Source organism: Ipomoea nil, unplaced genomic scaffold, assembly GCF_001879475.1.
Source record: "Ipomoea nil cultivar Tokyo-kokei standard unplaced genomic scaffold, Asagao_1.1 scaffold2921, whole genome shotgun sequence".
Classification (NCBI taxonomy): domain Eukaryota; kingdom Viridiplantae; phylum Streptophyta; class Magnoliopsida; order Solanales; family Convolvulaceae; genus Ipomoea; species Ipomoea nil.
The window spans coordinates 1033700-1058693 of NW_017619349.1; the positions used below are offsets into that span (position 1 = coordinate 1033700).

The window sequence follows — 24994 nt, forward strand, 5'->3', positions numbered from 1 at the left end:
TTCACATATCTTTACATATACAACGTGTTTCAAGTATTTATAAAATAAGAATTTTAGAGAATTCTCTATATGCTGCTTATTCGTAGCCACAACAATAAAGACAAATTGATAAATACTCTGTCTTGCTGTCTCAAAAATATTGTTTACTTTAATTAAACACACAACTATAAGAAAATAGGGACAGAGCCACAATGGGGCAGTGGGGCAGCTGCCCCCTCTCCACCCGCATCCCCTTTATATATATTGTATGGTGTTGGCTCCTTATATATATATACATAGAGTAAACGTGTAATACTAAATGTATAAAAATTTATCCAAAAGATAAATTAGCTTAAATGATTAGGTTTATATTAGTTTGTGAATTTTTTTCATGGGTTTGAAACTTGGTGTATTGATTTAAAAAAGAAAAAAAGAAAATTGACCTTTTGAGATATTAATAGTGAGATTATAATTGTGATTTATAAAATTAATTTTTAATTCTAATTAGATTCTTTATAAGTAACATTGGGATTTTCTTTTAAATATTAACAGGGTGTTTGGTTGGAGAGGGAGAATTACGTGGGAAAAGAATTGCAATTTCATGGGAGTTGAATTACTGGGAATAAAGTGGGAATTTAAATTCCAGTGTTTGGTTTACAGGAATAGAATTACTGGTAATTTCAATTCCAATGTTTGGTATACATGGGAATTGAAAGGGAATAAGTAGTAAAAAGTCAAAAATGTTCATTGTTATATTGTTAGACATTAATTTTATGTTAAAAAAGGAAGGTGTAATCTTGACTCATCACTATCTTTTTTTCTTCCTAAAATCTCAGGGAATTAAAATTCCAGGAGGGGGGGGGGGGGGGGGGGGGGAGGACATGGGATTTTAATTCCATTAAAATGGGAGAATTGTAATTCCATTGAATTGCAATTTCTTTCAACCAAACAAGGGAATTTTGTGACATTTAGAATTAGGTGAGAAAGAAATTTATTTAAATTCCCTTCAACCAAACGTCATGTAATAGTGAGATGCATGATCATGTAATTTTTATTTGAACTATGTTTTTGTTTTGAATATTTTTTATCGCGTTTTAATGTTTTTTTTATTTCTAGTCAATAATACTTATGGTCCGGCCTTTAATTGTTCCATTTTATTTTTTTTTACCCCACTAATGAAGATTTCTAGATCTGCCGTAAGAAAATATATTTAACATATTGACTAAATAATATATTTTTATTTTTAGCATAATGAATGCATTGTAACCATTTTCCTTACAATAAAACCAGAAGTTTTTAAAAGGTATTGTTAAGGAATCAATGAAGTTCTTAGTGAGTTAATTTCATTTTTTGTCCTAAATTTAAATGCACTAGTACGACAAACCAATCAACCAACCATATGAAAATATAATTTGAGCAAGCATGGGCTATGTTCTCTTGTAAACTGAATCTCAACAAACCTCACAATAGTGGCTAAACCAGCACAACATAGCCTAATTAATACAACTCAATTATATATTCAGAAAACGTATATTATTTGAGTACAAAAAATAATATTTTACATAATACATTCAGTACACTAATAATGTACCTTTAATATATATTAAAAATATACTTTCTGTTATAATCCACACAGTACCATTGTGCACACAATAATTTGCCTATACTATACCCTTCAACTGAAAATGATTTAATAATAGTAAGTCCAAAAGAGAATAATTTAATTCTTTGAAGGTACAAGTGAATGACATGTACTATATGGGCAATTTTTGACCAACTTAACAACATTAAACTGACAAAAGGAAAGAAGAATGAGAATAGTAGCCTAGCTATGAGAATGGCCTACAACCAAAACTACAATTGCAATACAACACTGAAATGCAACTCAATCAGGCTCCAAATCTAATAAAGTTCAAAAGACAACACATCTATGCACTGGGTTTTTGCTTCTTGGGCATCCTGTAACCCCCAACAACACAAGCATGGTCTCTCTCAAACGGTTCAAGCGTCACCTGCTCGCTCGGCTTGAATTGCTCTGCTTGTAGCTTCTTAACCTCCTGTGCAAATACTGCTTCGGCAGGCACAGTTGAATCGATACAGTTTGCCTAATAAACGAAACCCACAGAATCAATCATTTGTTAGACAACGGAACTGCAGCTTAGACATATCTACATCCCCTATAGTATTATCAATCTCCATCGGTCAATTTAGACATAATAAGAAGATTTGCTGGAGACACGAACCTTGATGGAAATAACAAAGTGTCCTTCTGATTTCAAGAAGTAGGAGGCATTCAGTGCTAAAATCCTTGCCTAAACACAACATAACACAATATGAAATATGTGCAATTCCAGACCATCTAGCAGATTTTATGAATTTAAAGAGCAATAAAAACTAGTTATCAACTAAATAAAACCTAAAATATAAAATAATAAATCTACATCCGGAAAAAGTAAAGATCCTTTATTACACAACTTAATACAGCAATATCTACTTCATGATTCAGTATAATCAATATCGTATAAGCAGAACAAACGTTGATGAAATATCTACCAGTGGAATACTGGAATGGCACATTAAGCTAAAACCGTGTTAAATCTAATATAGAAATTGTAGGTAAAATAACATGACTAGTACCAGATAAGAAGAATCTCAAAAAGCAAATAGATGACAGAACAAGATACACATATGCAGTTATAAATCAATCAATATATTAAGTTGAATGTACTAACAACACAATAAAACCAAGAATCATTAAAAAAGAATTAAAAAGAAAACAAAACCAAAATCCTCAAAAACTAGCTTGAACGTAATAACAAAATAATAAAAACAAGAATCATTAAAAATTAATCAAAATCCTTAAAAAGGAATCAATAATGACAAAAATTAACGCATCAGAAACTCGGTTTTTGCATCACCCAAGAAGTCTTGAAGGGGAATCCGAGTAACTCATCATTTGCTTTATCCAATAACCACTAATGCAAAATATACTCCACATATGATGTGTATATGAATGTATACACATACATTCATACACATGCATATAAATAACAATTAATCTCTAAAAATAATTAAATTTAGAAGGGTAAATTCAGTGGGTTAGCAAAATACCTTATAAGACCAAACCAATCAGCAAGGAAATTTTACAGTTTAGATTCAAATAATTAGCATAACAAATGTATTGGGAACATGTTAGGTCAAGACTTTCCGAGGAGAATGCAGCTAACCATGCACAAAAGTGACTGTTAAAAAGTAAAGGAAGTAAACATGCACTGAACACTGAAAATTGATGAAATAATCTAATTTCAAAGATGAGAGTCATGAAAAACCTGATCAGGTTGAGCAACATCAGAAAATATCACATCAACCATGCCAACCAACATCCTATATTTTGCAGGGTGTCTGGCATCTTCAATGATGGGTATAACATTAGTACGCTTTTTTGCCATGTTAACCAAATCTCTACCACTTCTGTGAGAAAACTCCACAGCATAGACAACCCCAGTCTATAACCAAAATTTGTAGAAAGAAATGAAATAAGTACATAATCCAACACAATATTAAATTTATTATAACTATCACATGACTTAACACATTATAACTTACGGGGCCAACAAGGTCAGAAACATGAGAGACTGTTGTCCCTGAAGCAGCTCCAAGATAAAGAACTCGCGCACCTGGTTTCTGATAAATTAATATGTCAAAAGATTTGAAAATCATTAACAAAGTTTAAAATTAAAGAAACCCAAAAAACATTAACAACAAAACTTACAATCCAAATTTCATCAACACCTCCAAGAATAGCAGCTGCCAATTTGGAACGGAAAGGATTCCAAACCCTGTACTCAACCTTGGTTCCATCTTCATTCTATGTTAAAAAGAGCATGTTTAAAAATTGGTCAAAACTATTGCAAAATGAAATAACTCATACCAAATGTGAACTCAAAGACAAGAAGCAAAAAGCCTATATGATGAAAATAATATTAAAATAATACTTAAGTGTGATTAATCTAACCCAAACACAGCAGTGACAGAGAAATTAGATGAAATACCATTATCTTAATTTTAGCATACAATATATAAGTTTCAATTGAAAGTCTTTTAAAAGAAAACAACTTCACTGGTTTTCAAGAAAAGAAAATGTATCATTGCTTAATAAATCAAGAAAATTTCATACAAAAATCAGTAAGACATTCCGTGCTTCCGTAGTACCCAAGATAATCATTAACACGGATAAATATTTAGGAAACGGCATATGCATACCACAGAAAGAATAACAGAGCATATGGAGAACTTAAACCATTAGAGAAGTGCAAATTCTGTATAGCTCATTGCACTACAAAATAAGAAGGATTTTTTAAGATATATTGTTTATGAAGTAGATAAACAACATTGATACAACGTAGAAAGACCAGGAACAATAGAACATCAATTGCAAAAGCAAATAAATAAAGATTTCAGTAAATAAAAACAAAAGGAAAATATATAACTCAATAATTTATCACAAAATGTATTCTACCTGAACAGCAATTCTCTTCTCGTTGTAGACAGATTCACCAGGGACCATATTCTTAGTGACAAGAGCATCTTCTTTACCCTTAGCAATGAACACTCCCTCATGCCTATGAGGCTCCACGACAACCTTACTACCACCCTTCATTCCTCCACGTCCCCTCCCTCCACCTCTTCCACCACCTCTTCCGCCGCCGCCTCTTCCGCCGCCGCGCTTCATGGCACTCCCACCACCTCTTCCTCCGCCGGGCCCTCCTCGACCTCCTCTTCCACCTCTCCCACCTCCATCTCCTCGCCCACCCCTAAATCCACCACCGCCTCCACGACCTTCAGAAACGGAAAACGAATAAGATTTTCAAACTAATTAAACTCAGCCTAATTTATCATTTGGATTTATGCATAAGATTATTACCTCTAGCAACCATAGCTGCTGAGCTACTGTGATATTCACTATTCGGGTGGGTAAGGTTTTGCAGAGCACACGCAGACGATTGGACGAAGAGGCATCAAACAGAGTATATAATTTAGGGTTTAGGGTTTTAGCTTTTGTTGGGTCGTGATATCCAGCCCACTTAGCCCATAATACATAAAGCCCAGATCTGATCCTGGGATGTTTTTTTTTTTTTTTTTTTTTTTTTCTTTTTTGGTTATACCATGGACCAGGAAGGTAGACTCTAGTGTTAAGTTGTGTATTTTTAGTATTAGAATTGTAATTTTTTGAATATAAATTATGGTTTTAAGTTTTGAGATTTATGAATATAATACAGGATAATCATAAATTGTGAATTAAAAAAAAATGAATAAATATTATAGGGTGGGACATGGTCCAAAGTTTAAGAGGCAGCTACCTTAGCTAGTACATGTACGACCAATCTCCTAATATAAACACAAGATATTGACTCAAAGCTTCTCATGAGTATAGAGCAGGTCAAATGAATTGGTGAAATGAAATATATGAAATAATTTGTTTTGATGAATATGTAAAATGAAATATATGAAATAATTTGTTTTTTTAGGTAGCTTATACTTTAATGACACTTACTAGTATTGTCCCGTGCGATGCACGGACTAAATATTAAAGATTTGTTTGTAATGTTAGAATAGGTAAAAAAAATATTTTTAATAACGGTATTTGAAGTACAAAAGAAGAAAACATGAACCACAATTTAATTGTTTAAAATTACATTTTTATTAAGTATATGACAAAATAATTATAATTTTGTATTTACAATATTTAATTTAATAATTGAAAATAGTATGATACAAAAAGTTACTATTATTAATCGCAGCTAGCGGCCTAGCGTTGATCTTGAGTATGTCTACTCCTAGTATCTACCCATGCGATGCACAGAATGATATTGGATAATATTATAATAATATTATTTATTAAAAAAATACATAACCTAATATCAACATTGTTGCAATTCATATATATATATACCATATGATCTTGTGAAAATTAAATGTTGTTAATACTAATATTTAACCATTAATATCAACATTTAATTTTCACAAGACCATATGGCTTTATTATAGTTAAGATATGACATCCCTAAATGGGAGTTACATGTTCAAATCTTGGTAGGGCATCGATTATTGATCATTGAACCTAATCTTAAAGTGCAATTAGGTCACTGAACAAAAAAAAAAAGTACAAATAGATCAGTGAATAACCTAAATATATGTAATTTCACCTGATAGCAAGTTAACGACTATTTCTTCCGATTGTCTGCTCATGTAAATGGTATGGTAAATTAGCATTTTTGAAGAAAGTTTGTTCACATACGAAGGACATGTCTTCGTCTCCAATTGGATACGAAGACATGCTCTAGTCTCCAACTAGAAATGAAGAGTTTATCTTCTTCTCTGGTTGGAAACGAAGGATGAAAGAAGGGGGTTGTTGGCGGTTACTTGACTTTTTTTCTATAAATATTTTATTAAAATTTGTCAACGTGAGCAAATAATTGAAAAAATATGTGCTAACCAGTGAAATTGTATGTATTTAAAGGGTTATGGAAAATGTTTTTTTGAAAAATGAGTTATTTTACAAGAAAATATTTTTCTTTCCAGTGTTTGGTTGCATTTTGAAAAACTTGGTGTGTTTAGTTTATTTTTCTGAAAAAATGAGTAGAATTGTATGTTTAAACATTTTGGAAAAAAATGACTTCCCCTAAATTTTGACAAGTCATTTTTTACCAAAATGGCTACATTTTTTCGTCAACGAAAAATATTTTTCGTTGACTAAATTTTCCTATTGCATCCAAACACTGAAAACTCATAAAATATTTGTCAAAGTCACTTTTTGGATTTTCACCCTAATTGTAGTTTCATATTACATTCAAGGCCAAAATTGAATCTTATTTTAAATTGTGCACCGGTAAACCTTTGTTGTTATTCGTGATTCAATACCAACGACACTCGAGTACTATTCCGTATTACGGAAATTCCAACTGAATGTAAGTAGCAGAGTAGTGGTTTCAGTTTGGCCTTTGGCGGTTACCGAACGAAACTGATGCTTTCCGAATCGCGACTGAGATCCATATTCCCGGCCGATTCGCCTTCCCGGAAAACCTCCTTCCTCCGTTTCCCGGCGAGGATTCATATTCATATCAAAGGTAAATTCACCTCCTCTATATCCGTTCATTTCCTCAGTTTCATTCCGCCAATAAGTGTAAGTCATCACAAATTTAATAAAACTGTTTGTACCAGTGTATGTCTCTAGTTGACCAATGTGATCGAATTCCATAGTCCCAGGCTAGATCAGTGTATTTTCTGATACCTACTTTGCACGGATTATTCTGTAATGGAATAGATTTTGTTTGCATTCTGATCTTAATCGTGAATTTGGATGTTAAATTTGTAGGTTGCTGGCATAATATTGTGCAACGATGAATTTTCTTTTGATGCGGTCGAATCAGACTGCAACTGCAGAACAGCCACCTGCTCAAAAGATTCAGGCAGAGACTAGTTATGCAGCAAAGCTGACTAGTACGCTAGGTGGACTGTTTGCAGAAGATCCATTGTTACAGAGGAAGTCCTTTGATCATGATGGAGAGGGTGATGGGCACGGGAATGAAAATGGAGTCAACATTGCTGGATCACTTGGGAAGGGCAACCACATTGAGGTTGCTGAAGGTGAAGGATGGATAGCAATTCCAAAGAGTAATGTCTTACTCCTTTGCCCTTGTCATGTAGAGAGCTGTTTAACTTATGATATCGTCCATACAGATGTTTCGATGCCTTTTAGCCCCTTAATTTTCTTTTCCATGATGTGATTGATTCTGTTGAGTTCTTCAAACTCTATAGGATTTGTATTGATTTGTCTGATAATGTGTTCAACCATCTGTGTTATTATTTTAACTCTGATAAGATTTATGCCAATATTTTGTGCACTATATGTGAACTACTATGCTCAGCTCTTTTTCCCCCTTACTTAGATTCTTTGCTAATACTTATAGTTGAATACAACAATTGTTTGTGCAATAAGGGGAAACTGAATTACTGCATAAACTATTACTAAAGCTTGGCATGACTTCCCAGATGAGCTTCCTGATAACTGGAGTGAGACACTAGACACAGTTTCTTTGCGCTCACTAGACCGCTTCTTTGTTTTTCCGGGTAACTATTCTTATTCTATCTCCCTTTGACCCTAGATTGTCAAAACTTTCTTTTTTTCTGCATGGAATCCTTTCTAATGTGATTGAATATCTTTTTTTTTTTTTTTTTGGGTCAATTATAGGTGAACAAGTTCACATGCTAGCATGCTTGTCAGCTTGTAAGCAGGATACTGAAATTATTACACCATTTAAAGTTGCTGAACTTATTAACAAAAATGTGGCTCGTAATGTTTCTGATGGAGCAGAAATAAAAGATGGTGAAGATATTAATCAGAATAGTAAGAATAACATGCAGAAAAATGTTGAACCTCGGAAAGAAGTTTCTGCTAGTGAATCTCTTCTGAGAATGAAAGATTACAAAAGACAGACTGAATCCCTGTTGCAAAGATTCAAAAATTCTCACTTCTTTGCCCGAATTGCTGGGTCAGATGAGGCACTATGGACAAAAAGAAAGGTTATGGAAGACTCCTATGCAATTGAAGAAAAGTTCATGACTTCAGATACTAGGAAGAATACAAAAAAGAAGCTTCCTTTGAATGCTGCCGTTGACAGGGGCAATTTTGATGCCATCACATCTGGAGGAGTGGCAAGGAATGCTGCCAAGTGTTGTGCCCTTCCAAATGGAGATATTGCGGTATGTTTTAAATGAATTTCATGGATGTCTCTTTATTAATCTAGTCCTTGCCCTCACTAAGGTGAAGTTGGTTAATGGAATAGGCTTGTTATAGAATAACCATTCCATGGAATAGATTTATTCCATTGTTTGGTTCATTTTTTAAATCACATGGAATATAATTCTATGGAATTGTCTATTCCCTTTGCAATGGGTGTAGCCATTCCCAAGGCCCCCCATGGTATTAGCTATTCTGGACTCATTAGCAATAGCTAAATTTATTTAATACCAAAGATACCCTTGTGTGTGTGTATACATATGTTTATTTATATTTATTATTTATTTCAATATTTACATACACATATAATCATCTACAAACACAATAATATATACATATATACAAACATAATGATTTGTCATTATGCATGTGTTTCAAGTATATGTACTTTTGTCATTTGGCTATAGGTAAAAGGTTGTTTTCTTTGCTAAACAAAGTATTCTCTCCATTGATGATTTTTTGAGGGTTGAAGTACCAACTTATGTGCCTTCAATTCTATTGTCTGGAAGGGTGCAGGTACTTTTACAGATAAATGTTGGTGTTGAATTTGTGAGGGATCCTGTGCTGGAAATTCTTCAGTTTGAGAAATCTCCGGATAGAAGTTTGCCTTTTGAGGGTCAGGAAAATTCAATATCTTCAAATCATGATCCTTGTGGTGAGCTCTTAAAGTGGTTGCTTCCTTTGGATAATTCTATTCCTCCTCCAGCACGATCTATAGCTCCACCTCAATTGAATTCTCCTGCAAGCATCCGAAGTACATCTGCAAGGGTCACTTTATCCGGATCAACTGGTTCTCAGCTTTTCTCTTTTGGAAACTTCAGAAGTTACTCCATGTCCTCACTGCCACCAAATACTTTACCACCACCATCTACTCCAACAACTAATTCTGGACCAGGTTTTGATCCAGAGGATTGGGAGCGGTTTTCATTTCGTAAGGCAATCAAGAGTGAAAATAGCGGTAGTGGAGGACTTTTATCATATAGAGGTGTATCATTGGAGCCTGAAAGATTTTCTGTTCATTGTGGTTTGGAAGGGATCTTTATACCTGGAAGGAGATGGAGGAGGAAAATTGAAATAATTCAACCATTGGAGATCAACTCTTTTACTACTAACTGCAATATAGATGACCTCATCTGTGTTCAAATAAAGGTATATTATTCTTAGTTGTGCTGGTTTTTGTTTATTTATTTATTGATAATTCTCTCTGTTCAAAAATAATTCCCCCTTGCTAGTTTGAGTTGTTCAACAAGACTTGTCACTTACCATACATTTAATACACACACAAAAAACTAATTTTCCAGACTGCATAGATATGCTTTCCTAAATCTGTGCATTTTTTCTAAGAGGATAATTATTTGTGGAAGGAGAGAGTACTAGTTTACTGTTATTAATGGTGTTTTTGAAATGATCTTTTAAAAACGTGATATATGCAGAGGTGAGTGGTTTAACCTTCCTTTTATGCTGATACTATGTATTATCATTCACCTGTGCAGAATGTTGCTCCAGAACATACACCAGATGTTGTTATGTATTTAGATGCCATATCAATTGTTTTTGAAGAAGCTTCAAAAAATGGGCCACCTTTATCACTACCAAGTGTTTGTATTGAAGCTGGGAGCGACCACTGTTTACCAAACTTAGCTCTCAGGTTTCTTCATTTTACATCTTTATATCTTCCCAAGTATAGTATCTTTGAATTGACTAGATCTATTTAAGGTATTGTTTCTTTGTGTATGCTTTTTGTCAATGATATAGTCACCAGCTTTTTGGTTCAAGGACTGAAGGACTAGTGGGATTGCTCCAAATTACACCTAAGAATAGGGTGAATAAATAGTTGAAATTATGGAGATTTGCTTAAGGTGATTTATATACTAGCTAAGTAGACCTACAGCCAAATATGTGCATTGTAATTTCAGCACCACTAACACTAATGCAGAAGTCTTCAAAAACATGGGTGGAAGTATATTCACCGAATCTTATGTAAATCTGATATCCTCTGGATTCTATTCTTCATAATGACTAATGTTTATGTGGTCATAGAGTTAATATTAGTTAGATGATATAGACCACAGCATTTATTATTTAGGTTAGTTGGATGAAGTGGAGAAGTCCAACCAAGATTTTATAAGGTTTGCTGACACTATTTGACGATTGTGCTTGTGGAAGTGAGTATTGAAAGGCAAAGAAGAAAATGATATGGTTTAGTGATGAAAATTTTCTTGCACTGCACTCGCAACTGGTTGCTATTTGGGCACATCTACCTTGCCCTGCATCCTACTATCACCAATTCTCAAACAGCAACCCAAATAGCAACCAGTTGTCTAGGCTGGAGTCACATTCTCTTTGGATGTGGTGGTCAGGGGTGCCACACACTGCAATTGACCTAGATAAATTATTCCACTGCACAACCACCTGAAAATGCTTGCACCAAAACCCTAATTGTGCCACCCATTATGTGGGTTTAACTTTTAAGTGACATGAGAATGCTAAGATCATTGTGTTGAAATATTATAAAGATAACTGTATTTGAAGCAAGGCATGAGTGATGTATATTGAGGTGGCGCCTCGCCTTCAAAGTCCGCCTTAACAAGATTGCATACAAGTGCGTATGATTAATTTATCACTTATAGGAATACAATGGAAGTAGTAGCTATGTTGGAAGCAACTAGATTAGTATCTATGCATATTTTCCTAAGCTCTAAAACATTGCTCAAATGCTCAATGACATGCCTAAAGTATTATTTAGTTGAGGAATTTTTGTGTTTAGTTACAGCTTTATGTTTTCCATTTTCCATCTCCAAAATTTCAAAAATTTCCCAACTTTTCATTTTTTGTAGAAAACTAGAAAATATTTTCATGTTGAGTTATTTGAAATTTAATTGTTTTCTTCATATAAAAATATATGCTAGTAGTAAGTGACAATAATATAGAGTTGTGGTGGTGGTAGGGTAAGTAGGTTATGGTGGGGATTTATGATGGGGGTAGGGTAGATAAGTAGTAATGGATAAAGAATGTGATAACGGTGATGGATGTAGTTGTGGTGGTATGTAGGAAGGTTGTTGTGGTGGGATACATAGTAACATTGGTAACCAGGTAGGTGGTAGTAGACAGTAGAGGTAAGTAAGCAAGTAGTCGTTGGTAGAAGGGAGCAATGATGGTAATAGAGGTAGTGGTGGTGGGGATAGGTAAGTAATGGTGAGTGGGTAGGTAGTTCAAGGTAGGAGTAGATAGGTATCGAGGAAGTTCATAGGTAATAATAATGATGATTATACGTGAAGTATGCTTTTGTATTTGCTATGAAAATATGTTTTTAAAATTCCTTTATTAAGTTGGAAAACAATGTTTTCTATTTTCCATTTTCTAATTTGTAAAACAATGTTTAGTTTCCATTTTCTGTTTTTCCAGAAAGTGTAATTTTCTCCTGTTACTATAGAAAATTAGAAACCCTTTACATTTTAAAACCAGTTCACCACATCTGGAAAATAGATAACTAACACTTGTCTGATCTGCTTTTCCAAGTCACTTTAGAAATAATTTCTTCAACTTTTCAACCCAAAAAAAAAAAAAGTTTTCTGTATTAATCATTAATATTTGAATTTTTTTGTTTGTTTAAAAATTATTTTTTGAATAAATGAGCTAGCAGGAAGTCAGGAACTCAAGGACATCCCTCCTCCTAACCAAAACAATAGGGACTGACATTAGATTTACAACATTGTCAGGGATCATGTTTCTTAGACACCTTCAACTCTGGTTGGCTTTCGGTACTACATTAGATTTACCACATAGTCGGTGATCATGTTTCCTAGACACCTTCAGCTCAGGGTTGGCTTTCTGTACTTCATCCAAGTCTTGTAAATACCTCACTTACCTTCTCAGTGTTTGAATTCTGTGTTAGAATTTTCAGATCAATTCTAAAAGGATTTTTTTTTACCTGTCATTACATTTTCTTAAAAATGTTTTCTAGCTCAAAGTCTCATGACTGGATTAGTGCTTAGTAATTATTAGTTTATTACTACCATGTTTACTGCAAAGATATGAAGTACAATGACACTATATTATAGCAAGTGCTCTCAAGTAGTCAGATTAAAAAAGATTTTCAAAAGTGCAGTTAAGGAAGTTAAAATAAAGAAGCAATTGAAAGATAAGTTTTGCCCATAATTGATATGGAGGATGTTTGAATATTGGCCAAGAATAATATCCCCCTCCCTTTCCCCCACACCCCCCCAACAAAAGAAATATAAATAAAAAGATCAAATTAGCAGCCCTTTGAAATTAATTCTCCAATCATCATAATGGACAAAGAACATAAGTTTTTATGCATTCAAATGCAAGGATGTGGGTTGCACTTTCATCCAACAAAGATAAAACTCTGTTGGAATTACTGCTTGCTGCTTGATTGCAAACCTCATCTGGGTAACTGTATACACCCTTGACAGGAAAGGTGAAGAACACTCCTTTATTCTTAAACCAGCAACTTCGATGTGGAAAAACTCCAAGGGTAGCAGTGAAAAAAGTCCACCGTTATCACATATTAATTCTGGAAATATAGCATCTACAAGGCAGAATTCTTTGAAGGTCATGGGGAGAAATAGTGGTTCGCCCACTGATCAATATGCAATTCTTGTATCATGTAGATGCAATTATACTGGTATGAACTGTCTTTTGTTTCATTCTATCCCACTAGATCTCTGCGAACGTGCTCTTTGTCTCATCTGCTTGTTTCTTTATCTGTTTGTTCTTTGTAGAGTCTAAGTTATTCTTCAAGCAGCCTACAAGCTGGCGACCACAAGTCTCCAGGGATTTGATGATCTCTGTTGCATCTGCAATGTCAAAACAAACTTTAGGATCAAATAACAAAGTGGCTCAGATTCCAGCACAGGTTTTGCATAATCTGAGAATTGATGTTCTGCTAATTAAAAAACCAAAGCTGTTTTAATATGGTTCAATATATCAGGTCCTAACTCTGCAAGCATCAAATTTGACATCTGAAGATCTAACCATGACGGTGCTGGCTCCAGCTTCCTTTACTAATCTGCCTTCTTTGATGTCACTGAGTTCACCAAAATCACCAGTAAGCCCATTTTTTGGCTCTTCTAAATTATCAGAAAGAGTGAACAACAGGCAAGTCACTGCTCGGCAGAGTCCCAGCTCAGCATCCATGAGTAAAGTACAGGTATCAGATGGTCATAAGAGATCTGTTTCCTTTCATGGTCCCAGCTCAGTATCCGCGAGTAAAGAAGAGGTATTAGTTCATAAGAGATCAGTTTCCTTTAATGAGCGAGTCATTGCCATACCTGATGTCCATCCAAGTAGTGATTTGAGCTGTACACATTTATGGTTACAGAGCAGAGTTCCATTAGGGTAAGCATTGTCTACTCTCTTTTTTTTTTCTTTTTCTTTTTCTTTTTCTTCTTCTTTTTTTTAATCTTTTTTTCCATACTAAATTTTGTACACATCAGATGTGTTCCTTCTCAATCGACAGCGACTGTCAAACTTGAGGTACTTCCCCTTAAGGATGGCATAATCACACTTGATTCCTTGCAAATCGAGATAACAGAGAAAGGTATGCATTAACTTATAATGCTTCCATGTGGTTATCAAGTTTCGTGGAAATGCCCGTTACTTGCCATGTCTGTGATCTGAGCTCAAGGGCATAAAGTGGAACTTAAACTGAAACTTTATGTTGTTAATAGAGCAGTTCTGCTATTTCAGGTCTCACTTATATACCCCAGCATTCTCTGAAGATCTATGCAACTTCAAGCATTTCCACTGGGATGCGATGATTTTTCAAATTTTTTACATCAGTCTCACATAGACGGCGAAAGATTCAGAAATATAATCTCTTACGAACTCTCTGCATTTACCAATGATGTTTTCGTATGCTAGCGTTCTAGAGTGGGCAGAATTTGTACCACGTCGGAGATTACATTAACCTCAGTAATGATCTGTGAATCCAGATCAGGCTCTCTCTGAAGCAAAGCTATTGTTTTGGCTCCAGAATTTTGATAGGTACTAAAATATAAATAAACATTTGTTGACCTTTTCTTTCCTCAATGATTATTCTAATATGGTTCAGGTAGTTGACAAGGACTGTAAATGAACTGTCCCAAACCTGGATCAAGCTTTGAAATTCTTGTTACTATTTTTTATGGAAAAATAAATTTTTTTTTACATAAATCAATCATTTTTTTTCAACTGATCTAGTGGACTTGCTTGTATATTGGATGGGGCAGAATTTATTACAGAAGAGCTTGTAGAGTTACAAAGTCTTGGAATTCCCTTTAGTCAACTGAATTAGCTATGCAAGGTTTGACAAATGACAAAGCATACTTACAGTATACACATGCTCTTTTTATTTTTTTCTTGAGACTTAAATAGATGTCGGTTACCTATAACTTTTTATTTACTTTTTAATTTTCAACTCACTTTGCTTGTTCACTCCGACTGAGAGGTATGAGAGTTGGTCGAAAGAAAATTATCACTTGTAAAAATTGAATCTTGGAAAGATCTTCCTCACGACTAGACTTTTTTGCCACTTAGCTATCCGTTTGGGTTACAATTAACAATATATAACTCATTGATAACAAAATTAAATGAGAATAATTTTTTCTCTGAAGAAGGTGCGCTCAGTCACAATAAGAGCATCACCATCAGTGTATAATGTGGGAATAATGTTAGAAAATGAAACCATGTGAAAGAGAGAGAAGCAAGAAATGGGGTGCTTTTGCAAATGTGGAGAGAATTCAAAAATGTGAGACCCATATGTAATTTTGCCCATCTGTGACAGCCATGCGTGGCTGTCACCATTGCACCCATCGGGCGCGTCAGGGCGCGCCTGATCTTTCCTAATCACTCTTACATTCTCACATGGGTTCCAACGATCATTTACTCTAACGGAGTCATTTCAATTTTCAATACTTCCCTTTTCCTAGTGCTTTGATTTTAGCCCTATGAACTTTTGTTTTTTTTGAATTTGACCCCAAGTTTATTACATTTCCCTCCCCTTCATTCCTTGTCACCAATGATCAAACCAAGGAAATTGTTTGATGATGTGATAATAATCCTCCCATTTAGCTGCTTCTTCTAAAAGGATAGCCCCAATGCACTAGAACTTGAGAAACTGCCTTGTTATTCTTCTTGATCAGTAGTTTGTTTAGAGCATCCTTATTAGTATGATTTTTTTATTGGTTTTTCATATACATGTAGGAGAGAAGGAAAGAGGACCCAAAAAAAAAAAAAAAAAGCATGTTAGTATCTGTTCATTGGGTTCACAAAATTTAAAATACTTTAAAATTAATCAAGGAAATAAAACAATAATTTTTTTTGGAAAGAAAAAATAAATTTATATCCTTATAATTTATTTATTTACTGATTAGATTTTTTTTTTTTTTTAATGTTACTGACTCTATTACATTATAATATCTGTCCAAACATACATTCTCAACCTAATGAAACACGCAGAGTCAACAGCGCCTCCACGGATTAGAATAATTAATACAATTTGTTATCAATTACGGAGTATAAGCTAACATACTTCGTATTTCATGTTTTGTACAATTGTACGGAGTATTTGCTTGCTAATAATCAAATATCCTTAAATATATTTTGTAGGTATTAAATTCCATAGTTAATGGCTTAAATTTTGAAGATTATCCCATTGTCAGCCCATGACACGCGTCTACTTAACCGCAATTCCAATAATTGAAGAACCAAACGGTTTACTTCTTCAAGAAGATTAATACGGAGTATATATTTTTTCATTTAATAAATTATTTTTAATGTGATAAAAAAATTGTTAATCCTTTGGTACTACGTAGGAATGTTTGGGTCGTGGTATTAAAAAGAAAAAAAAAAAAAGAAATAAGGTTCAAATTGGTCTCTAAACGTAACCTGAAAATGCAATTGGATTACTGAACGAAAAAAAAAAGTGTCATTAGACCACTGAACACTCCAAATGTATGCAATTTTACCTGATAGCAGATTACCATCAATTTTAACAGGTTACCTGCTTACATGGCAGTTGAGTTGATATTTTTAAATAATTTTAAATAAATCTTAATAAATTTTAATAATTTTTTTTAAAAAAATTAATTTAAATAAAAAACGCCGGCCACCCCGTTATTTTATTTTGTTTTTTATTTTATTTATTTTTTTTCAATTTTTTAAAATTTATTATTAAAATTTATTAAAAATTATTTAAAAATTATTAAAAATGCCAACTCAACTGTCATGTAAGCATGTAACCTGCTAAAATTGATGGTAACCTGCTATCCGGTAAAATTGCATACATTTGGAGTGTTCAGTGGCCTAATTGCACGTTTTTAGAGTGTTCAGTGACATAATTGCACTTTTTTTTTTCGTCCAGTGGCCTAATTGCATTTTCAGATTACGTTCAGTGGCTAATTTGAACCTTATTCCAAAAAAAAAAAAAAAAAAAAAAAAAAAAAAGGAAAATTGACATTTCTTTGCCATTTTATTTTTGGGTGGCGAAGAAAATCTGCAGCTATTATTTGATTGATGAATGTGTACTAGATAAATTTTGTATTATGATCTTAGTCGATAAACAATTCTAATGAGGTAAATCAGTTTAAGTTGCTCATAGTTGGCGGTTTGTATTCTTAGTCATATTCGTTGATGTTACAATGTATTATATAATCACAACTACTTCCTCAATCTACTGAAATACAAAGAATTCATACCACCCCGACTAGAATTCAGATTCATAATCTCCCATTTGGGAGAGTCATTTCGTGCTACTAGACCACAAGTCATTGACAATATTGTGTACTTAAATTAGAGTATAACGATAAGATTAATGGACTAATAATGTGAACTCAGTGAGATTTCAATTTGGTAGGAAAAGAATAAGGTAGGAATTCAAATTACATTATTTGGTAATGAGGAATATTTTTTTTTTTTTTTTTGAAAGTTACTGGTTCTATTACATTATAGTGTCTGTTCATATACTTTCTTAACGCCTCCACTGAGGCCCGAACTCATAATCTTCCAAATGGAAGTCCAACCCGGGTACCATTAGACCACATAGTCCTGGTGGTAATGAGGAATATAATTATTTGAAACGGGAAGGAAAAAAGTGGAATAAAGACTAAAATGTCAGTGGAGGCGATGGTGTTTGACTAAATATCAAAAAGACTAAAATGTCTTTGTATAGTATTAATAATAACAATCACCAATGATACTTTTATCATTTTTTATATTTTTCCTTTCCCACAAATATTGAATTGTAATTCTCTAAAACCAAACAATGTAATTGAGGCCTTATTATTGAATTACAATTCAATTAATGTATATATATATATATATATATTTTTATACTTGAAGATTAAAAGCACTATTTTAATATCAATTTAAAAATCAAAAGTAAAAGAGTCAATAATTAATAATTGAATTTATTATACATGCATAACTTATGTGCGAAATATGTCATTCTCTCTAAAAATAAGTAATTCAATATAGTATTTACTATTTAGTCAAAGGAACATACTTTTAAGAATAAGGAATTTATTCACACAAACCAAAATAAAAGAACAAAATAAGAAAATTTGATGTACATTTACTTTGTAGTATATAATATGCACTTTTTTATAGAATTAAAATTTGACGTACCTATATTATATATTTATATCATTGTCATCGACTTACGTGTTTACATTAAATAATCGATAAAAAAATATATCATCTATTTTAACTCAACTTTTTTAAGATATTAGTTTTTTAATTATATAATTTAAGCACATTCATTCTAACTATCAAACATTTATTTTTATTTGTTGATTTCTAATCATTTTAATATCCCTCATTGCTCAAAATTTTATAAATTTGGTGGTATTGAATGTAACACATTGTTTTATGGCCAAAAGCCCCATTTCACAGGTCTCAATTCGTGAGACAGGTCGAATATTTGATTAATGAGGTCAAAGATTCGACCATTAATCAAAGAATTGACCTTTTAACTAAATATTCGATCCATTTCGTGGGTCTCTCACACAAGTGTTACCCTTGTTTTAATTATTTATGAAACATTTACATTTTTTGGTCATTCAGTTATACTTAAAGCACGAACTTAGTCCATAAATTATATGTTTGATCATCTTTACCCCCAAGTTATTCACGAAGTATCGATTTTAGTCTTTTGGTGACTATTTCTACCACCAATTTGTCACTTAATAAAGTAACTGATTTGGTCTTTCAATGACTAAAATCGTCATATTTAGGGGTTAAGGATGATCACACATATAACTCAGAACTAAATCTGTACCATAGTATAACGGACTAATTGGAGGACCAAAAATACAGTTTTTTCTTTATTTATTTTAGTTATATTTTGTTTTATTTTATTTTTGACATGAAATCGAATGCACATTTCAATTGGAAAATATGAATTGATAGGTTGGTAATTAGTGCTAATTTGATTGAAGGTTATGATTAAGTTGTGAGTAGAAAATGCACTAATTGATATCGGTCTTCGTCTGTGTTTTGGGAGATTTGGAAGGCAAAAAACAGCAATTATATTAGAGGATAGTTAGTTCTAGTTACTAAGGCTACCAAATGGATTGTCTTGTGAGATTTATAGAATATATAATTGTTTTGTAATGAAAATAACTATATAAGTGTCGTAGTTATCCAACAAATTTAAGAACTATTAGTGACCGACGATTGATCAAGTTGTTAGAATCAAGTATGCTGCTTTATAATTGGTAATGCATACATAAATGAAAAATGAAAATCAAGTTAAATACTGAAAAATAATTAACGAATGATTTTATTGGAATTTTATCTGGATCGGTCAGTCTATACATCATACAATATATAGGAGAATTGAGAGTCATTTTAACATGGAAGATTCAAGAAAGAAAAACGTTCCCTTCATGAAGCCCATGACGACTTTTATAGGACACTCCAAGAGACACATGCTAAATTTTCCTCATTTATCAACATGTGGTGGCCAAGTAGCAGGTGTGGTGGTCGGTCATGCCACTGACTGAGGGTGATAGGATAAGGCGGGTTTACACGTGTTGATTACCATAATAAAGAAAACAGAGGCACTCCAATTGTTATTCCAATAAAGTTTAGAGGTCAAATTGAAAATATTCATAAGAAAGGTAAAATCCAATAATTCACACATTTTCTTTATATTTTAGTGTTTTTTTTAATTACAAAAATTACTACATTATAATAGAGTTAGTAGTGATAGTTTCGTGTCCCCGTAAGAAGATATTAGCTAATAGATTTAGAAAGTACATATAATACTACATCCTAATTTAGTCCATTATTAACAAAAATACAAAATTAGACTTAATTCCACCAGAGGTCCCTTGTTTTTTGTGACAATTCCAAAAATTGGTTGAAACTTAAAAAATAACCAAAAAAAAATGAAAAGACAAAATGTTCTTACTAAAAATAGGAAAAGTCGTGAGAAGGACTAAAAGTGTAAAAAAAAAAACAATAATTTGAAATGTTAAAGGACAAAAACGATAGTATGAAACTAAATTTGGAATTGTCATCAAAAGACTAATTTAACTCCAAAAATTACTATAAATTCCTTTTCTTTTTCTTTTTTACCTTATAAAATAGTCTTGAGACTTCAGTAGACACAACAAATATTCCATAACATTTAAATAGGTAAGAGATTAATTATTGATGTTGTGTTTTTTTTTTTTTATTTTATGTTTTGGGGTGGGGAGCTTTGGAACTGGTCAGCATATTTGAGTCTTTTGTTGAGATTTCAATTTCAATTATCTTTGGGGGAAGCAGACATTTTCTTTCTGGGGGGCACTTTTGAAGTGGGGGATACCAGCTTTGCCTTGGCACTCACTGTTTGTATGATGTGTTGTGTTCTCTTCCTTTTTCTCTTCTCCTCTTCTTCTCAGAGGTTGGTAGGTCAATCAAGACTCCACAAAGGCACGTGATCTGAATCCACCCACACTTCGAATGCCAGTTTTCCTTCGTTTCCAGGCCTGGGTCTGAGCTATTTCTCACAGAGAAGTGAGTTTTCTGTTTGGGAGAGAGTGATACAAGGGTTTTCTGAAAGTGGGTTATTCAGCTTTTGACCTGATTTTGGAGGAAAAGTAAATTCTAGTTGAAAAAAAGTTTTGGGTTTTGGCTTGAAGGGTTGATGAATTGGGGTTTGGGTTTTTAGAGGATTTTGATGATATCTGAGTTTGAGTTTAGGGTTTGTGAAATATGGGATTAGGGGGTGATGATTCAAAAAGGAGGAGTAACAAAGAGGTGGTAGGGTCTGGGGATTTGGGTGGGAGTTGGATTAAGTTGAGGTTCATTACTTGTTGTATTTCTTCAAGTTCAAGATCTAAGGTTGATACCTCTATCAGTGGCATCACTACTTCTCACTGTGGTATATACTTTCATGCCTTGTTATTTATTTATGATGATTAATGATTAATTGTTCTTTGTTTATGACAGAGAATGACTTTTTGTCCTTTAGTGTTTGTTGTTTCAGTCTTATCTTGGAGCTTTTGCTTTGTTGTTTCCTAATTTGTTTAGCATAAAACTCACTGCTATTCTGGTTTTCAAGTGTTATATGCCCATTCTTGTCTTCTTTACAAATGATTTCTTGATAAGTAGAGATGAAAACCCGAATCTGCTGACATGGAAATGGATTGTTGTTCAGAAAAATAGAACGAAACGTCTCAAACTCTATCTATCCCAAACACGTTTTAGTATGGTGCCAATCAGCTTGAAACTGACGTCTTAACTCTCGAGTTCAATTCCCTTTATCCTCGGAAAGATTTCGAGCTGTTGTTTGATTCCAGTATCTGAAATGTTCTATTTTACTAAACAGAAAAACAACAAAAAATGATCACCTGCAACTATTTTGTTCCAATTTGTGAAAAATTTCTGGATCTATAAGTGCTTCTCGGGACTAAATTAGACTAGATTTGTCCTTTCCTGGTATAACTGCTGTATAATTGTGTTTAACAGAAAGTAAATGCGCAAATGATACGAGTGTAGACCAGCCCGCTGCTCCCGTAATTTCTTCGACTGCTACCAGCATTGCGGAAAGCAATTCGTCTACCTCCAAACTCGAAGAGGAGCTTAAAATCTCGTCTCGGCTTCGGAAGTTCACGTTTAATGACCTGAAGTTGGCAACGAGGAATTTTAGACCCGAATCACTTCTTGGCGAAGGAGGTTTCGGCTGCGTATTCAAGGGGTGGATCGAGGAGAATGGCACAGCGCCAGTCAAACCGGGGACGGGACTTACTGTAGCTGTGAAAACTCTGAATCACGATGGGCTTCAGGGTCACAAAGAGTGGCTGGTTCGTTGCCGTCTTATTTTTCTCTCGTCTGATGGATTTATCGTCCATATCCGTTATCCTCGTGTTCGGATTTCTCACGCTTTATTGGTTCATTTGGCAGGCTGAAGTGAATTTTCTCGGTGACCTCGTTCATCCTAATTTGGTGAAACTGGTTGGTTACTGTATCGAAGATGACCAGAGGCTTCTGGTTTATGAATTCATGCCCCGAGGAAGCTTGGAAAACCACCTATTTAGGAGTGAGTAGCTAGGGTTTTGAACTAATATTGCTTTGCTTTTCAAATTTTAGAAAATTTGGAAATATTTTCAAAATCATTTCTCATTTGACTAACCAATTACAAGTTAACACTGGACAACAGCTATAAAGTTCATGTGCTTCTCTACGAAGCTGATAATATGTGGTTTTACGTGTAGGGTCTCTGCCTCTTCCTTGGTCTGTTAGAATGAAAATTGCTCTCGGTGCTGCTAAAGGGCTTGCTTTTCTTCACGAGGAAGCACAAAGACCAGTCATATACCGTGATTTCAAAACATCCAACATCCTATTAGATGCTGTATGTGATATACAATTTGTAAATCTTATATATATAGGGTCAAGTTCCCGTGCGGACAGTGCTTTCTGTGCGGTCACTCACCATTAGGTGTGTTGCATTTCTGAACACTGCGTCGTGCATTTATGCATACCTGATGGTGAATCCGCACCGGTCGCACGGGAATCACTGTCCGCATTTGAACTATATATATATATATATATATATATATATATATATATATATATATATATATATATATATATATATATATATATACGATTTGGAAAGTTGATTGTGACATTATAATGATGCCTTGTTATAACAAATCCTTCCAGGATTACAATGCCAAACTTTCTGATTTTGGACTTGCCAAAGACGGTCCAGAGGGCGATAAGACACATGTCTCTACTCGTGTCATGGGAACCTACGGTTATGCAGCACCAGAGTATGTGATGACAGGTAAGTCATCTATCTGTGATGAAAAGCAAAACAAGTGTATATATTTATATATCACTTTTGATACTGATTTATGACAATGGTTTTTTAATAATTATCACTTTACAGTACTTACAACCTTGAGCATAAAACATTAATTAATATTAATAGTTCCCTTTAGATTTAGCTCCTTGAAATCTCGATGGGAATGAAAGATGAGTTGCAAACAGGAATGACCAACTGTCATTGAAAGCGGTCTTTCGTTTCCATTCCCAAGCTTTAAAAAACACCAAAAAATGGGGTTCTTTCCGATTCCCATGCTCAAAGCCCCGGGCCAAACACCTTCTATGTATACATGCCCCAATATAGTAGAGCTAACTAAGACTTTTTTCAATGCTGCATGCAAAGCGGAAAGGAATCTAATGCCGTTTATAGTAGCCTTACAGTTCATGTCGACCTGCACGGTCATAAATAAATTCATACGAATCCATTTATAGTCTTTGAAAATCATTTTACTTGTGATACACTTCACTTCATAACATTAAATCAATTGGACAAGGTGTAAATGAAAAGCTCAAATGGCCGGGACAATTTCATTTGAGGATATGCTCGCTAGCTAGCTGAACTCTATCTGACTGCCATTGTTTTAGATTCTACTTATTAATCCAACAATGAAATGGGAACCGAGGCATTTAGCACATCTCTGCCTTGTGCTAGTTGCATTATTTTCATATATTCTCAATTTTTATTTAATTTGATGTTGGATATCAATTGTGGTTTGACTCTGTTTTGCAAAAATTATACATCAATCTAAAATCTGGTCTTGGTGTAAAGAACTGTTCATATTTTTTTTTTTAGTACTACTGACTCTGTTACAATGTAGTATCTGTTCATAACTACTTTCTCAACCTATTGAAGCACAAAGAGTCAATACTGCCCCCGCCCCCTATATGGATCAAATCCATGACCTCCCGTTTGGGAAAGTCACTTCGTGCCACTAGACCACAAGGTCATTGGCAACTGTTCATAGTTTTGATGCACCGTTCATTTGCCCCCTAGCCAATTAATATTAAATCTTTGGTAAATTTAGACGGAGAAGTACATTTTACGGGTGTGAAGAAGTATTGGATAATGTTAGCATCTACTAATTGTAGCTTTATCAAGTTGCCAATATCTTATCCTGATCGAATTTTCCCTTTTTGTTTTGTTTTTGCTCGTCAGGACATTTGACATCAAAGAGTGATGTCTACAGTTTTGGTGTAGTTCTTCTTGAAATGATTACAGGTAGACGATCAATGGACAAGAACCGGCCTAATGGGGAACACAACCTAGTGGAATGGGCACGGCCACATCTGTGTGAAAAAAGAAGGTTTTATCGGTTGATAGACCCCCGGCTTGAGGGTCATTTCTCCATAAAAGGCGCCCAGAAAGCTGCACAATTGGCTGCTCGGTGCCTTAGTCGGGATCCAAAAGCTAGACCGATGATGAGTGAAGTCGTTGAAGCCTTGAAGCCGTTGCCAAACCTGAAAGACATGGCGAGCTCGTCCTACTATTTCCAGACCATGCAAGCTGACCGGATCGCGTCCAGCCCGAACACTAAAAATGGCATTGTGTTCTCGAAGAACGGACAGCAAAACCCGAGGAGCCTTTCGATACCGAATGGTTCTCATGCTTCACCGTATCGTCAGTTTTCCCAGAATTCACCTAAACCAAATGGTAAAGCATAGAATTGTGAGCAGTCAACCCCCACCCTTTTTCTCCCATTCTTTTTCTCTCCCTTGAGATTATGAAAATATATTTTGTTGGCTCATTGTCCATGGACCACTAACAAAGGAAAAAAAAGAACAGGTTATATTAAGTTACTGCTAGTTTGAGAGTGGTAAAAAAAACAATGTAATTTAAACAGAGCTGATGTGATGTCCATGGAGTAAATATTTCATTTCATTTCATTGTGTTTA

At 34.0% G+C, this 24994-nt stretch overlaps 3 protein-coding genes and 1 long non-coding RNA gene across 5 annotated transcripts; 2 read left to right on the forward strand and 2 right to left on the reverse strand.

Moving 5' to 3' along the window:
* Window positions 1–1656: 1656 nt before the first annotated feature.
* On the reverse strand, window positions 1657–5023 carry LOC109161054 (mediator of RNA polymerase II transcription subunit 36a-like). Of its 2 annotated transcripts, XM_019309364.1 has the most exons (8): window positions 4904–5023; window positions 4499–4818; window positions 3752–3847; window positions 3586–3663; window positions 3309–3485; window positions 2223–2291; window positions 1909–2084; window positions 1657–1863 (listed from the first exon to the last, which is right to left on the reverse strand). In XM_019309364.1, exons 1-8 carry the CDS (start codon window positions 4914–4916, stop codon window positions 1809–1811), a joined length of 984 nt encoding a protein of 327 aa, XP_019164909.1. In that variant the 5' UTR covers window positions 4917–5023; the 3' UTR covers window positions 1657–1808. The 2 variants fall into 2 exon arrangements, with proteins under 2 accessions (XP_019164909.1, XP_019164910.1); XM_019309365.1 differs by having other exon boundaries at window positions 1657–2084.
* Window positions 5024–6902: 1879 nt separating this feature from the next.
* Window positions 6903–14974, forward strand: LOC109161052. Its single transcript, XM_019309362.1, has 11 exons — window positions 6903–7106; window positions 7355–7653; window positions 8032–8109; window positions 8231–8742; window positions 9296–9928; window positions 10273–10427; window positions 13216–13427; window positions 13525–13658; window positions 13734–14140; window positions 14239–14342; window positions 14492–14974. The coding sequence occupies exons 2-11, from the start codon at window positions 7380–7382 to the stop codon at window positions 14560–14562; spliced, it is 2580 nt and encodes an 859-aa protein (XP_019164907.1). The 5' UTR covers window positions 6903–7106; window positions 7355–7379; the 3' UTR covers window positions 14563–14974.
* On the reverse strand, window positions 12396–13209 carry LOC109161055. The gene is made up of 2 exons (XR_002050869.1): window positions 12805–13209; window positions 12396–12739 (listed from the first exon to the last, which is right to left on the reverse strand). It is a non-coding gene; the product is annotated as an uncharacterized LOC109161055 (long non-coding RNA).
* A 5510-nt stretch (window positions 14975–20484) lies between the features above and the next one.
* Window positions 20485–24994, forward strand: LOC109161053 (probable receptor-like protein kinase At5g15080). Its single transcript, XM_019309363.1, has 6 exons — window positions 20485–21152; window positions 21740–22074; window positions 22175–22310; window positions 22486–22622; window positions 22937–23060; window positions 24258–24994. Exons 1-6 carry the CDS (start codon window positions 20984–20986, stop codon window positions 24761–24763), a joined length of 1407 nt encoding a protein of 468 aa, XP_019164908.1. The 5' UTR covers window positions 20485–20983; the 3' UTR covers window positions 24764–24994.